Source organism: Chiloscyllium plagiosum, chromosome 44 (genome assembly GCF_004010195.1).
Source record: "Chiloscyllium plagiosum isolate BGI_BamShark_2017 chromosome 44, ASM401019v2, whole genome shotgun sequence".
NCBI lineage: Eukaryota > Metazoa > Chordata > Chondrichthyes > Orectolobiformes > Hemiscylliidae > Chiloscyllium > Chiloscyllium plagiosum.
The window spans coordinates 15,058,583-15,075,159 of NC_057753.1; the positions used below are offsets into that span (position 1 = coordinate 15,058,583).

A 16,577-nucleotide genomic window follows, 5' to 3' on the forward strand; every position below is an offset into this window, starting at 1 on the left:
CCAACACTTGGCGATGTTTTGGACAAGTCAGTGGGATTGCTGTTGATCTGTACCACGTGAAGACTGGAGTGGTGTCGCCCCTGTTTATGTTTTGAAATGTATTATTCTGCTGTACGTCTCAGTTATAAATGTAGAGTTAATGGAAATATGAGACAGGCTTTTAATCGGACGTAGCCAATGTTATGGTTGCAGTAAAATGACAGTCAATGGGCCAAGACGTGTATTCAGATATTCATAGTAATTATCTTTTGTAACATTTCATTTCTTCGCATTCTTGCTAAAATTAGTCATTTAACTTATCAATGCTGTCAGGTGTTCTGTTTCATTATTTTATTCACATCTCAAAAGACAATGTATAACTCTTTCTGACCTAAATCTATACGTGATGTGGGACTGAATGAAGAGGGGAGGGACAATTGAAGGTATAATCGTCTGTGTTTTTGTTTGACAGAACACATGCAGTTAAGGCTGACAGATGGAGGAACCCGTTGCGCTGGTCGATTGGAAATTTACTACAAAGGGACATGGGGCTCAGTGTGTGATGACTCCTGGGATGTGATAGACGCTGAAGTAGTTTGTCAGCAACTGGGTTGTGGAAATGCGCTGAATATGACATCTCATTTCTCCTTCGGACCGGGCTCAGGTCCCGTTTGGTTGAAAGATGTGAAGTGTTCTGGAAATGAATCATTTCTCTGGGAATGTCCGTCAGCACCATTGGGTCACCAAGACGATTGTTCTCATAAGGAGGACGTGAGAATTATATGCTCAGGTGAGGACACTCTCAGTGTTGCTCTTCTCCTACAATGCTATGTTTGAGGATTCATACGAACGTTTGTATAGTGAACTGGGGAGTATGTAGAGCAGAAGCAGAAATGGAACACATGGGTCGATGTCGTGCTTATGTTGCGTAGAGCAATCCGAGATATTATTTTGTCTGTAATAAATAGTATTTCCATGAAAACACATCAATATCTGAAAAATGCCAAGCTAATGGTCAAACACGTCATTGATGGTCCATTGTCACAGCTTTGGTTAAAGTAAATATTCTGCAAAATGTTTTGCTTTTAACAAACTCTAATTTATTATCTCTACATTTGGATCCAACGACGAGAAATGTGATTCTTGTCAGTATATTGCTCGATCACGTCGGGAATCTGTAACAGTTTGATGCTTAGTTTCTAATGACCATATAATCTCAATACACTTTCTGCCAGATTTCCCCACCTTAAACGTAACTTAATTAAAATTGTACCACCCATTGGGCACCAATGTTGTCCTGTGAAAACGATGTACTTACTCGACGTCTGAGCTATTTTTTCTGTACTGCAAGTCCTTAACTTTTTGTCAATCAGAATGCTTGCTCATGCCTCGGGGTAACCAAATTAAAATCGTTGCTCGCAATTTCAAACTGCTATTACATCATTACGAGTTCGAGTGGATGAACACTTCCACTTTTCTGCATATCTGATATTCTCTTTTGGACTCTGACTTTCTGTTTGCCGTCAGTTTTTCTCTACTCTTTTTCTTGCTCAATAACTTCACGATGCTATTCGGATCTTGTTGAAAGTTTGCTTAAACTCCATGCACGATGCAGATTTTCTCTTCCTTCTGCTTGCTATTTCAGTAACGGCTTCCCATAGTTTTATAAGATAAATTGTAAATCGTACTCATCCCTGACACTTGTGTTGCACATTAGAGGATTGTCACAGTTATGTATCGAAGACATAACCAATGTCTCAATCTGGATATCTGTTATTCTATGAACAGAGCACAAGGAGATGCGGCTGGTGAATGGAAAACATCGCTGTGAAGGGAGAGTGGAGGTGTTCTACAATGGGACTTGGGGAACAGTATGTTCAGAAAATCTGTATGGACAAAGTGTTGAAGTGATATGTAAGCACTTCGACTGTGGTGACCTTCTGTTCATTGATTATGACAGTCAATCATTCGGAGCAGGAAAAGGACCTACGTGGCTCGATGGGATGGAGTGTCTGTCACACAAAACGGCCGTGCAGCAATGTCAGACGGATCCCTGGGGTCAATGCAGTTCTCAAAACTGGGCAAATCTAGGCGTCATTTGTTCAGGTAACACGACAAATCTCAATATTTGGGTGTCATTTCAAACACTGATTTCCAATAGAGTCAGCACGTTTCTCTTCTTGACAGAGCGTAATGTGAAGAAGGAGCAGCCCCTCAATTCAAACCCTTGCCCTCAACAGTCAGGTGCGTCCTCTTAATGAGTTTGTCAAATCTCGGAATGATGTGCCTGCTTTGCACTTTTTTCAATATTTGTCACTTTTACACTACAGATTCGCAACTCACTGTGCGCCTGGACGGAGGAGGCAGCAACTGTTCCGGGAAAGTGGAGATGATGTGCAATAAACGCTGGGGCACGTTTTGCGGTGATTCTTGGGATATAACTGATGCCAATGTTGTCTGTAGACAGCTGGGATGTGGCTTCGCTCTACTGGCCCGAGGAGGGCCCGCTATCTCCCAGGGTAAAGGTGTTATTTGGCAGAATGGTGTGAAGTGCAAGGGAAGTGAATCCTTCCTTTCCGACTGTCTCTCCACAGCACGAGGGCAAAGCACATGTAATCACAAGGAAGTTGCCAGTGTTTTCTGCTCTGGTAAGTACGATGTTGACTGGTGCCGACCAGTGGTCATTCATGCTGCAAATTAGTATCATCATTTAGACTTACTAAATTAAGTTTCACGTTCATGAATATTTGTAAACTTTCTTTAACAGAATCCGAGTTGTTGGCGACTTTCCCTTCACCTCCACCAGCTGGTATTTATGACTGATACTATTAGTAATATTTGTGTTAGTGTCACACTTCTGACTAGTGAAATTGTTCCTGTTGTTTTTTTCACGATTTTGAAGCTTATATCAGTATTGTCTTATTCTCGAATTCTTTATAATTATACACGCAGCTCGTATCTACGCTGAATTTCTCTGAAATCTCTCCTTTAAGGACAGGAAAAACAATCAATTTCCGTATCTGGCGTCGCCTGCCTAACCTTGGGAATCCTGTTAGTCTGTGAATTGATCGCACTGCTGGTGATAATGCAGAAAAAAATACAAATGAAAGGTGAGCCTCACGCCTACCGACTGAGATAACGCTGATGAAGTTTTATTGTTCCATATGATGTGGGGTTGGACGTTGTTATTGCCCTTGTCCAACTCTTGGCCTCGATGGCGACTTTGGGAGGCCTTCTCTGGCTATTTGCTTTCTTCAAGAGTCTTTACCCTTTGAAAAGTCAGATTTAAAAAGGCAATAAAAATAAAATACTTCAACAATGTATATAAGAGTTAAAATACGATATAAATTCCATCAAATATTTATTAAGTTTCTGAACATCAATACAAAGCAATGGAATTGAACGTTAGCGTGGAGTTACCCCAAATCATTATCAATGAGAAATAAATGTGAAGAGTGAATCACTCTTGTCTTTCAGTTTACATGTACATGATACTCCAGAACAAGTTACCGATAGTTGCATTGTGTCTTGAAGTTGCATTGAGACGTTTGCCCAGTGTACTAGTTATTTAATCATCAGTTAGTTTTAGGGTTCATCACTTCATGAGCGCTGTATCAGAACCCAAGGTCAGTGTAAACATTAAGTGTATCTTTATAGGTTATTCAGTCATCCAACAACTGGGTGCCCGTGAGTGATGAGATGAAACCTGTTCATTTTTTTCAGTAGATTCAAAGCATTTACCTGAGAGTAATTTTCCAGTTGATGGCCAGAACAATTCACACGACTAACAAAATACATTAGTTCGCATATTTTTGTATGCTTTCTTAATTCTAGTTTACACGAGCAAACCGAATTTACACTTAGTTTGTATTAACCAAAGTTAATACAGTTGACCTTATTTCACTCTCACATATTTTTGTGTCCAATTAATTACAATAACTATACACGTGTCTGATTACAGCATCTACGTTCTAACAAAAGTACCATTATCTAATCATGGTCCTTTTGTTTTTGTTAAGTTTATCTGGGTCATGGTCAACCACATTTTTTTTGAAATTCGTCTATAAATTATCAACGTGTTCTCCATGTTCATTAAATTGGGAAATTTTAAGTTCTGCAGTCAGTGTTTTTGCTTCACATGCAAGATTGCGAGCTGAGAACTGTCTTGAATAAACTTTGTAAAATGCGAACAGAACTGGCCATGCACATTCCAACATGCAGCATTTTCCTCTGGATATTCAAAACAATGAGTATCAGTCGTCAGTCCATGTTGTGCCAAGATTCTCTTCTCTAGGTCTGCATTAACTCCAATTGCTTCTCACATATGTAGCTTCTCTGGTGCGTGTTCAGGGACAAATACTGACATGTCTATCCTTCCTTCAGCAGACCTTCACACTGGTGCTGGAGGCTCAAATGTTGGATTATACCAAGTAATTTATGAAGAAATTGATAATACTCCACCTGGTAAGAAAAGAATCAGAAACATGGACCAGATATGTATTTTCTTACTGCATAGTCAGTCGCGATTGCATAAGGATGGGTTTGTTTCAATCTCCACTTTTCAATGATCAGTGAACTGAATGATCACATCTAGTTATCCTCGAAGTGCACTCGTGTGAAGGAAGTTATCATTGCGAATGAATTTTAGTTGGTGTTGAATGAGACGTAGTTTTGACAAGTCTCACTGTCCTTCATTCCTGATGGATTATTTCTGACATTTTTGCACACATGAATGGAACCACCCTTTCCAATTCGATTCTGGTTGCACTCTGATTCCTTCAGAAATCTGAACAATAAATCCATTCACTGACTGAGTTTATAATTTTAAAATCTTTGTCACGAATGTTGGTTATGCACCTAATAGTGCAAGTGAAACTGAAAAATTGAAATGCAAACAATTACAGGAATGTAAGTGCAAACAGTTCTTTGTTCCATCGTGTCTCAATTCGTTCTAATAACTTGTGCCAAAGAATAATAATAAAGCGAGCTGTTTTACTTTCATAACTTCTCTTGACTGATAATGTCAGAACAGCGGATACATAGATATGTAGCAAAAGGATTGTCACGTTTCATGTTGACTAACATTGGAAGCAGACCACTGGAGGATTGCCTTCTAAACCTGGTGATGGGGAATGCGAAACATCAGATGGAAAATAGAATAAAGGCAACAACGGGGAATTTTGATGTTGACATATAAAAATGGGAAGAATTTTACATGATCAGAGTTGAAATGATTTACTAATATTTCTATATCAGAGCACCACAGAAAATAACATTAAATGAAAGCATTCTCAAAGTATATCGCACAACAATAATCAGAAGTATTTAAAGGACATTTAATATACTCAAGAAATGTGAATTACGTCATAGAAATAATAACATTTTTCATGTCAAATCAGACAACACTGAAAGAAGTTGTAAGGGAAACTGAAGGCATTCAATTTACTTTTTCATATATAGTGCAAAAATGACAGAGATTAGAAATTAAATCATCAAACGTACTCTGTGTGTGAAAGTGTTTGCTCGATGTGAAAACTGATGTTTATTTCTCATTTCTGATCACAGTGATTTGGCATTTCCCTTTACCTTAAAGTAACGAAATTTGTGTTTGATTGCTTTCACATAATATGTTCCATTGACAGTCTTCTGTCTATTGCGACAAAGACGATAAAATAATAATGTGTTCTATTTTAACGCTCCTCCTAAGTCTATTAAGTATAAAATCAGAGTCTATGAGACTGAGAGATATAGGATTAGGATTAAATCGTTTGAACCATTCAGTCTGCTCTGCTCTTCGATCATGGCCGATAAGCTTCTCAAATGCAATGTCAAGCCTTCTTCCTGGTGGCTTTTATTCCCTTACTCATTAAGAACCTGCCTATCTCTGTCTTAAAGACACTCCATGACTTGTCCACTACAGACCTCTGTATCAATAGGTTCCACCCTCTGGCCGACAAAAAAAATCAGCTCAGTTCAGTTCCAGAGTGGTGTGCCTTCACGAGGACATTGAATTGGACATTAATTCTTCATTTTTGTTTTTAGCAATATCCACTTCCATTGGCTCACTCAATCACATCGAATACTACATTAGCCACAACTTGAGTGACAGTAATTTGGAATCAGAATATCCTGAGATGAACTCCAACAGTAGTCCAGGTGTGTAAGTGTTCACAATCTGTCAGTTCACACTTGTCTTTCAATCTATCCGCTATCCAAAGCTAAAGATGTCAATGTTCACAGTGATATAGAATGACACGTCACCAATGGTTGTTTCATGAGCATTGCCAGTGAAAAGGAAAGTTGCTTGTTTTGAGTTACAGAGAAATGGCGCATTGAGTACGTCCGTGCGAAAAGAAAAATCATCTAGTATTCTCATCCCATTTACCTGCACTTTTCCCGTAGTCTTGTATGGCTTGGCATCACTTTATCTGAATGGGTGCATGAATAGGAAAGGATTAGATATTCGTAGGGTTAATGTTGGCAAATGGGGCCAGTCGTTTTTAAGATGTCTGGTCAGCACGGACACGTTGGACTGAAGGATCTATTTCCATGCTTTTAATTCTATGACTTTATGTACAAGTAAATATTTCTTAAGTGCTACGAGTGTTTGTGCCTTTACCACCGTTAGAGGCATGTAGTTCCAGATTCACACTAGCCTCCGTTCAACTCATTTCCCTCACTGACTCTTTAATTTTTCTTGCTCTAACCTTAGTCCACCTTCCGTAATATATATGACCCCCCTTCTTTAATATTGCCAGCATAGAGTAAAGTTCATTTCTTGCTGCCCACATCTGTTCGTCGTCAGTTCATAATGCTTCTCATTCATATTCACCCCCGCAAAGTCCTGAAGTCCATTGAAAAAGAAAGTAGCCCAGAAACAGCAGTCGGCCACTCATCCCCGAGGGCATGTTCTTGCGTTCAATGAGATTACTCCTGGCTGCTGTGTGTCCTACATCCAATCACCCGCGTTTGGCCCACATTTCTTAATAGCTTTCATTAATAATAATGTACCGCAGATTTAAAATTGGCAACTGATCTGATATCAACTGCAGCTTTTATTCATTGATACATCTCTCCTGAAGGCTCTGGCATTAATTCTCTGAATGTTCCCCTAGATCCTAGAATGGTTTCATGATTGAAGTGGTTAATCTTTAACTATCATGTCTTATTCTGTACATATCGTTAATATTTTAGTCAGATCACTCTTTACCTTCTAATTTCTAGAAGAAGACGTCTTAAATTTCATAGTCTTTTCTCATACTGTGACTCCTGACGTACACTGAAGTATCAAACTCATCGAATGTCTCTTTACAGAACAAATTTTACATTCCAACACGAATCTACTTTTCCACTGTTAAGTTCCTTTTTCCAGAACGAACCTCCTTTTCCAACTCTCAGTGTTGTGTGTTACAATTTGTGTCAGTGATAGTCACCTTTCCCTCAAAGGTCCACTCCTTGATTATGACCATGTTGAGACAGAAGACATTGAATCTCAGGATGACCATTTACAACTAGACAGTGATTCTGATGAACCCCTCACACTGACAACTACTGGCGATGGTCTTTGTGCACATGGTGAGTTGAATTACAGATAATTGCTCATTAACTAACACTTTGCATGTTCGCACTGTCTTGGTTCCGTTCCATTTTTTGATTGATGTTACATCTGCTGTAAATTTAAGAACAACATTCAATGCTATCATAACGTTATCTTCACAAATTGTCATTGTGAAAGCTTGGATTACTGGAGAGGGGTCTTCATTTCAAGGCAATGAAAAATGATTTTTAAAAATGAAATACGTAGATATTGACACGACACTGCGTTTTGTCAACTCTTTGAATATTCGATCCTAACTTCACCCAAATCGTAAGGTTACATGTCTCGAAAACTTCTCTTTTAATGAATCACCATCTAGCTGGATAGAAAATATGCAAGCGGGTCCTATGTGTTTGATGTTTTCAATGTTGGCATTCTAGGTGTGCACTGGAATGTCAAACCGTGAGGACCATTTCTTGCAAAACACAAGGAAAGGTGTGTTTGATATTTTTATGGGGAATTCTAGGAGGAATGATTCTCTCTGATTTGAACATCATAAAAGCTATGGGTGCCCTTGCGACTAAAATTCAGACTTCCCAACCTGCTATTTATTCATTTCAAAACGTCCAATTAGCCGTTGGTAGAACCTTACTTCAATGTTCCTTCCATTCACCAGTGATCAGCTTTCATGTTTAGTTTCTTTCCTCATCCACACTGAGGTCATTTCTGTGAGCCATTAATTAACTGTTGTCTGAACCGTCATCCAAAGTGTGCCACTCATCACACTGCCAACCATGAAGGATCTCTGGAACTTTTGCGACGACTCTGCTTGATCTCCTATAGATGCTGACAGTCCAGCTGGGTTGTGCTGCAATTTCTGCTTTTGATCCTGATTTCCAGAATCCGCAGCTGCTTTAGCGTTTTGCTTCTCCCTTAACACTTTTCCATCTTTATCTTCACTACATGTAAACTCGTCAGCTAAATCTCTGCTAAATATGGAGTATGATAGTGTATTTCAATTCCTACACTTGCAGTTCCCAAACATTACAATACTAAGATATCACTGATCAAAGTCACAAATGAAATTGTAGGTGATTTTGAAATTGATCGATAATCATTGCTCATCGTTATTATCCTGACCAAGAAATAAAAGAATGTGGCACAAAATTTAGCAGAGAAACACATGAGTTCAGAGTGCATTTGAGGAAAATATTCATTACCCAGAGGCTGGTGCTTTTCTGGAATGCAGTAGTTGAGAGAATAGTTGAGGTGTGATATCTCAGAGGTTTTAAAATATGCTTGCATGCATACATGAAGTCTCGTAACATTCAAGGCTTTGTGTAGGAACGTGAGACGATTAAAGGTATTAGCGTAGTTTTGATTCGATAGACCTCTACTGCACTGTACCATTCTTTGGTTCCAAGTTACAGCATTTGACATGGCCATCTAATACTCCTGATCACCACACCAGCATTGTTCAGTTTCCTAGACAGTACTAAAAGGAGCGTAGTATTACTTGAAACAGTCCAGTCCAGTGCATCGCATGGGTCTGATGCCATCTGAGAAAATCCGACCTTTTCATTCTGATAACTTGCATATCCTTTGTGCCTTCAGTGTGGCTATGCAGTGAAATTGTGACAGAAAATTTCACAAGAAATACATCAAACTGATAAGAGATACATTTTTTTCTCATGAGTTCGAACTTTTCTGATGCAGAGGACAGAATGGGATGCCCTGGCGTTCTGTCGAACTGTGATATATTTGAAGCATTACATAATCGTCACAGAAAGCACACTTTTTAAAAAGTCAGTTAAAGCAAAGGTTGCTTGTGATGGGGATTTTTCGAATTAATCATAAATAATCAACATGTAATGACGCCACAGAGATCATTGAGGTTGCTTTACCAGAGTGAAATAAGCAAAATACTTTTCGCTACGTTACACCACCCAACGTGGAAATACATACATGGCCAAAGATGTACTTTAGGAAATGTCCTGTCAGCGTTAATTGAGATTAAGGAACAGTCAGCATGCGCACAGCAAATCACCACAAATCCGAAGTGATAACTTTTGTGTAACATGTTCAGTGATAATGCTGATTGCAGAATAAATATTGCCCATGGGGTCATTTGCTGCGCACTTGTCTATTACATGCTGTCTTTTTCATCCAGCTGAACACACATATAGATACGCACCTCAATGTTCCCCTTTATAATATGGACCTTCATCATTCCGATAATGCTGAGGCAGCCTTAGACTTCTTTCTCTAGAGTGAGAAGCGTCAGCTGCTGATTGATACATGCATGAACTAGGAATAGAGAACACACTTGAAATGACCTTGAGTTGACTCACATACTTTCTTTATCATTTCAGGTAAATGTTAGAGTCTGTTTCAGCATGGGACCTCCCGAGGCAGATAATGTTACGAGAAGTCATCTACTATCATTTCGCAAATGCTGAATGGTTTTCTTAATATCAGCTTTACTTGATTGTAATTCATTTGCATTTATTTTGTATTGAATTGACCACATTACTGTTCTCTCTTTTTGATCTGATTGCGCGTGTTGTAATGAGTTAAAAGTGGAAAATAAACGGATTGCAGCCAGATCATTTTCGTGTGAGGATTAATCACATGATCCATTTCTCTGCATGGCTTCATAGGCTCTCGACTGGGGGCGATGTGCTTATCATTTATCATTGAGGGATTTTAAGGAATTCCATGTGTAATTGCTTTACATTTTCATCGCCTATGACGGAATAGTTAAAATGTGCCGAGCCAAATAATTGTCCGAACTGCTATTTCGCTATATAACGAATGAATATCTTCGATTCCTAGCCGTATTCTCGATGAACTTCGATTTTTGCTGTTATTGACAATGTAGAGTGTAATTTGAATCTCATAAATAAAAATGGTCCAGTTCATATTTTCGTTATAAGTCTGTGACTCTTTGTCGGTGTCACTGTCACAGTGAATGTGAATGAGAGTTTGAATGTAGCTGTCTGTGTTTTTGTAAATTATGTTCTGTGTCAGTTAATGAGATTGTGAGTGAAGCCGTTTGTGTTTTTGTGCATGTGGGCGGTTGTCATTGCATGAGAGTGTGACCGTAGGTGTCTGTTTATGTGAAAATGTGCGAGTGTCAGTGAATTAGGAAGAGTGGGTATAATTATCTGTGATTGTTTAACTTCATCTATGAGTGTGAATGTATTTGTTTATTGAGTATTTTGGAAGGCTTAATGCAAGAGTGGAGCACAAAGTAAGCTGCAGAAATCTCAGAAACCTTAACATACAGAGGTATGTTAGTTCCCTGAAATCGGCAAAAAACGGTGGAAGAGGTGGTCAAGAAGGCGTATGGAATTCTCGTCTTCATCTGTCCGCGCAAAGAGCATATATTTTTAAATCAAGTTGCAAGCTACCAAAATTTATTGCTGTCACGTTTGGAATATTGTGTCTGGTTCTGTTTTCCACACTGTTGGAACGATGTGGGTGCTTTGGAGAATGTATAGAAACGGATCACCAGTATGTTGCCTGGTTTGGAGAGTATTAACTACGAAGAGAGTTTGGACAAACTTGATTCATTGTCACTTGACCATCGGAGGCAGAGTGGCGACCTGATATAACTTTACAAGATGAGGAGAGGAATGGATAGAGTTGAACGCCAGAGTGTTTTTTTTCCGCATGGTAGAAATGACAATTTTCCCGGGACATGTTTTGCAGATAAAGTGTTTTAGTTTAAAGGAGTTGTGAGAGGCACCAAATTAACACAAAAGGTGGTAAGTCCTTGGAATGGCTGCCAGAGTAGTTATTGGTGGCAGAAATAATAGCAATCTTTAAGATAAATCTTAATATAGGAATAGGCAGAAAATGGAGGGATACGGACCAGGTAGAGCCAAATGGCTTCAAGTTTGGAAAGTTGTAATGTGTTAAGTTTGTCTTGGCGAGCTGAAGGGACGTTTTATGTTTTGGAATTTTTTAATTGATGAGTTGTCTGTAGTATTGCGTAGCACTGTCTGTTACTTGGTGTCCACACTGTTGTCATGCAAGCAGTCTGGTGTGTTCACGACACCAGGTTGATCGTTTATTTTGAGGTATGCTAGGGATTATGCCTGAAACGTTGGCTCTCCTGGTCCTCGGATGTTGCCTGACTTGCTGTGATATCCCAGAGCCACACGGTTTGACAGCGCTCTCTAAATATGCGGAAAAGAAACCCAGAATCTGATTTTTCGGTGAATTCATCACTGCCGATGCAACAGGGTACATCTGGTGGTATCCAGTTTAGTGTCAAATCACGACGGTCTTGGGAAGGTGGGGAAGGGAGGGGCGTGTTTGCTGGCGCGAAACGTTTAGCAGAACACAAATCTAGGGCTGGACGCCAAAATTGGGAAGCAGGCAAAAGTGCGTGGGTGAAAATATGAGGGTGTAACAATATTTTGGAGGAGCGCAAATTGAGAGGCGCAGAAAATTTTGAAGGGTGTGAATCGGGGTGGTAATTCTTGTGGGTAAGAGGTTTGGGAAGCAATATTTTGAGGGGCAAGAGTTGATGGGGTCAAAGAGAGACAGACTTTGTCCTGGAGGCAAGTTAATAAAAAAAAGGTAATGGAACCAAGACTCTGTCTCTCACTGTCTCTCTGTCCACCTTCTCTTCACCTCCACTCCCACTCCCGTGTTTAAAGCAATGAAATATCGCCCTGCAAAGCTATGACCACGTCACTACACAAACAGGAGGTTTGTTTGTGAGAAAGCATCAAAGCCTGTGAATCTCTCAGGTTAAACGTTTGTTTATTTCATCAAGTTATGCCTTTGGAGACAGACAGCACTTTTATCTGATCGATGTTGCCCTAAGCAGGAGATGAACAACGCTGGTCTCACCGCCTCCAGTTTTGAATTCTTTTCTCACTTAGAGTCTGAAAGAGTACTTCACAAAACTTTACAAATTGCAGAAATTGCAATAAAACTCTCAATGTTTCCTGACAAATACTTTTCATTCGGAGGTGCCTGAATAGAGTTGCAATGGAAGTACACTATGCCTTTTGTATAATCTCAGGAATACTGTCCAAATACAAATCGTTTCCACAAACGTTGCAGAGTGATCAAGTACATTTCTGTATCCGAGCATTCTTCACTCTGAGAGAACTCTCAGTACAATTGCAATCCTCTCCACGCCAGAATAGTGTGGTATGTGTATGTGTACGTATGTGTGCGCGGGCGTCTGACTGATGCTCTTAGGGATTTCCCTCTCTGCCATCCGCAATGCAGTAGCTTGGGGAAGCCAGCAGAGGGTGCCACTGTACCATTTTAAATACAGGAGGGACAGAAAGAGAGAGAGCATGAAAGAGTGTAAGCGAGCGTGAGAGACATGGAGCCTTTCTCTATGTCTCCCTCTCTCCCCCACCCCTCTCACTCCCTCTCTCTCTCTATCCACTTTTCTCTGTCCGTGTCTATCTCCCCTCTTCTGGTGTCTCTGTTCAAAATATATATTATAACCTCTTGCATTCACGAACTGATCAGGATGGTAACGAAACAGAATGTCAATCCAGCGCTCACAATGGGATCTGACTTAATAATAAAAAACTGAAAGAAGTGCAGATGCTGTAAAATCAGATATAAAAATATAGATTGTTGGAAAAAGCTTAGCAGGTCTGATTGCATCTGTGGAGAGAAATCAGAGGTAACGTTTTGGGTCGAGTGACCCTTCCTCAGAATTTGGATCTAATGCATCCTATTTTCCAGTCATTCGGATCATCTCGCTGATGCCTTCCACCTCTCTGAACTGCTTCCCTGCTCCCATCACCCCACGTCAAATCTGCTTTTAAACATCCTCTTTATGGTAATGTTTCTGCTCTTTCTTTCTGTCTCGTTGCCCTGTTTTGTTTTTCTCTGACCTTCTCTACCTCTGCTTCATTCTCAATACAGCTCCTTCAGTCTCACTTTCTATCTCCCTTTCGTTCTTTCTTTGTCTTCCTGCCTTGGTATTTCTCTCTCCACATATTTCTGCCGCGCTCTGTTTCTTTCTTTATGTCGTTCTCTCTACCTCTCTCACACCTTGTTTCCTTAACTTTTCCATTTCACTCCGATATTTCAAATTTTCTGTGACAACATACTTGCTTCTCTGACTTTTTTTTTTAAAATGGGTCATTCACTATGTAAGAGAGCCACTAATCAGGTCAGCATTTTTTGTTTGTTCATAATTACCCAGAGACCAGATAACAGTCAACCACTTTTCTTTGTGCCTGGAGTCAAATGTTGGTCATACCAGTTGAGGATGGCAAGGGTATTAATGAACCATATAACCGATAATGGTTTTAGCATCGTCATTAGACACTGACGTCCAGATTATTTATGGAATTTCAACTCCTCCATCGACCGGGGTGAGATTTTAATTCGGTCCCATAACTTTAGCTGACTTTATGGATTTATAGTCTCGCAATAAACTACTAAGCCATCACCTCTTCTCGTTCACTCAGTCTGAATCTAACTTTCCTGTATCTCGATTTATGTATCTCAATTACTGCCCACATTCTGCTTTGTTTTTCTGTCTCAGCCCCTCTTCCCCGCCATCTCTCCTCTGTATTTCTATCTCAATTTTTGTCTCTTTCTGTCTCTCTGTCTGTCTGGACCCATGTCTCTCTCTCTCTCTCTCTCTCTCTCTCTCTCTCCCCCTGTCTCTCTGTGGCTTTCTCTGTCGCAGGCTGTCGAGATCTGTTTCGGTCTGCCTTTGTCTGTCTCCCAGATAAACAATTGGAATGTGTCTCAATATCAGGTCAAGGATATCCACCAGTTGGTCGGTGATGAGCTTCGCTGGCCATTGCAATGTGCCTTACAATGAAAACATTGAGCAGCAAAGTTAGCACAAACGGGATGCAGGGGTTCAGAACGTTGTGGACTAACTCGAATGCCTCCTAAGCTGGAGAATTGGTAACGTGCACCCTGATGAAAATAACCAGGAGTCGTTCTGCACCCAATACCCGCCAATTAACATAAAGTACCAGAAAAAAAAATCTTTAAAGAGTTCAGCACAGACATTGTCCCAGAACCACAGCCGCTGTTTCTCACGGCAATGTTTAATTTTCAGCTTCTGGCAACAAATAGCCACAACTCGATCAAAAGTGAAGCTGACCGTGAACCAGACAGAAGTCAGTGGCTGCACAAAGCAGGACAGCGTGGCTATTGCACCCGGGAGTTTTGCGAACGGAAGTGAACTGCTCACGTTAAAACATCGGAATGTGTCTCAATATCAGACCAAGGATCGCCACCAGTTGGTCGGCCATTGCCATAGCCGCCAGGTAAAGAGTGACACTTTTGGAGAGAGCACATTTCATGCAGGATAGTATCATAATCATCAGGGCGCTAACTGTGAGGAATGGAAAACAAAGAAACAAAGATGAAATTACACACGTGACCAGGATAAATTTGTGTAGTTCAATAAGAACATATTCAGTTCTTTTACCGCAATGACCTTTCAGAAGATAATTTAAATTACAATTCGCTATAATAAATTACTAGGAGTTAAAACCCACCAATAATGTTCTTCTACATCTCCTTTCATGTCTAAAGATTGTGAAGATGCTGCTCTTTTTCAAGGTTTTGTTGTCCTTGGTTTATTTTCCAGACGTTCTGATACGGCTGGAAAGATCTACTTGAAGAGGCTTTTATCTTTATCTTGGAACACTTGTACAATGAAAAGAGAGTTGTCAGTTCACCGAGTTAAGATTTTTCTTCCATTTTTCTTTTAGTTTTAGCTGGGGATCGAAAGAAATAGCTCCATAATGATTTCTTCCCCCCTCACATCTTTCTCCTGTAAGAATGTATGTTTTAATTTAACTTTTAGTCATGGGGTGTCTATCTGGGATGTTGCTTGAAATCTGAACAGTTCTTTGTTAAGTTGTGTTTTGGTGTCCGTTGCCTTTTGAAATATTTATATTACTCTAAATTCGGTTTTCTTTTTTTAGTGTGTAAATATATTTTGTATTGTTTTAAACTGAGTGGTTTGGTCAGCTGCATCACTCCTGGAATATCCACTCTACACCTGTTTGAAACAACTGGTGAAGTTAGGGCCTGTGGTAAATTTTTGAAATATTTTGAGGGTTTTGGCCTGGCCCATAACAAGATTCTACGGAAGTTCAGATCCAGGTATGACTGATGCTGGAATCCCACTCCCTTAGTAAAAGTATCAGCTTTCAACAGATCTCACCAGGAATCCCGGATCTGAGGCTGCAAATCTGACCCGACAGCCATCCGATCCCACGGTGACCCGACCCAGCCTCAGCAGTGAATTGATTGTGAGGTGGTGAAACCAGCCCTGGACTGAACTCCGACCTTTCGCCTCATCATCTCCGGAAATGTCCTGCCCTATCTGACCCGATTCACTTATCTTCTGAAACAGCAGATTCACACTACCGACAAACTGGGGACTGCCCACATGTATGAACACTCCCAAAAAAGAGTAGGACGGGCTGGTGTGACTGAAAGAACATGGTTTCAAGTGCTTCCCCTTCCCCTGGCATGCTCCTAGTTGATGTCCAAGCAGTAGGAAACAAAGCAGAAGAACTCAGCCGTGACTTACTTTACAGTGGGAGCTGTAAGACTGGTCTGTTTTATAGAGAAATGCCTGTCTCCTGCAGTACCTGACTGTACCCTGCAGGCTGATAGCTTCTCCATACACTACATGGAAGGCACAAATTCTTGCGTAAGGTGAAGGGATCTGCCTCCTAACCAACACATCCTGGTGTTCAGATGTGCTTATCCTGCCGAGTTACTGCTCACCAGAGCCAGAATATCTCACCGTGAAATGCCATCCTTACAACGAGCTGCGCAGGTTCACCTCCACCATTCTGACAAGTCTTCGTAGCATCCCAGGCAGAGGTAGACAACGCCCTGGATGAAATTTACCCCACTACCAGCACTTCAGAAACAAAACTCCACACGAACTTATTGTGCCAGGCGATTTCAAACAGGCCAAACTCAAGAGGCTTTCACCAACTAATACCAACGGTGGTATCTGCTGCCCCACCAAAGGACCGAACACACTTGACCACTGCTACTTAAGCAGCGACGAAGCCTACCG

The 16,577-nt window shown here is 40.5% G+C and overlaps 1 protein-coding gene across 1 annotated transcript in view; it reads left to right on the forward strand.

The window, feature by feature from the left end:
* Positions 1 to 16,577, forward strand: part of LOC122543744 (deleted in malignant brain tumors 1 protein-like) — a 162,136-nt gene that overhangs the window by 4,373 nt on the left and 141,186 nt on the right. Inside the window, exons 4-10 of the mRNA XM_043682507.1 lie at positions 423 to 769; positions 1,768 to 2,085; positions 2,167 to 2,223; positions 2,310 to 2,627; positions 2,747 to 2,788; positions 6,022 to 6,139; positions 14,586 to 14,796. Of these exons, the coding sequence (XP_043538442.1) occupies positions 423 to 769; positions 1,768 to 2,085; positions 2,167 to 2,223; positions 2,310 to 2,627; positions 2,747 to 2,788; positions 6,022 to 6,139; positions 14,586 to 14,796 (1,411 nt within the window). The remainder of the gene's footprint in view (positions 1 to 422; positions 770 to 1,767; positions 2,086 to 2,166; positions 2,224 to 2,309; positions 2,628 to 2,746; positions 2,789 to 6,021; positions 6,140 to 14,585; positions 14,797 to 16,577) is intronic.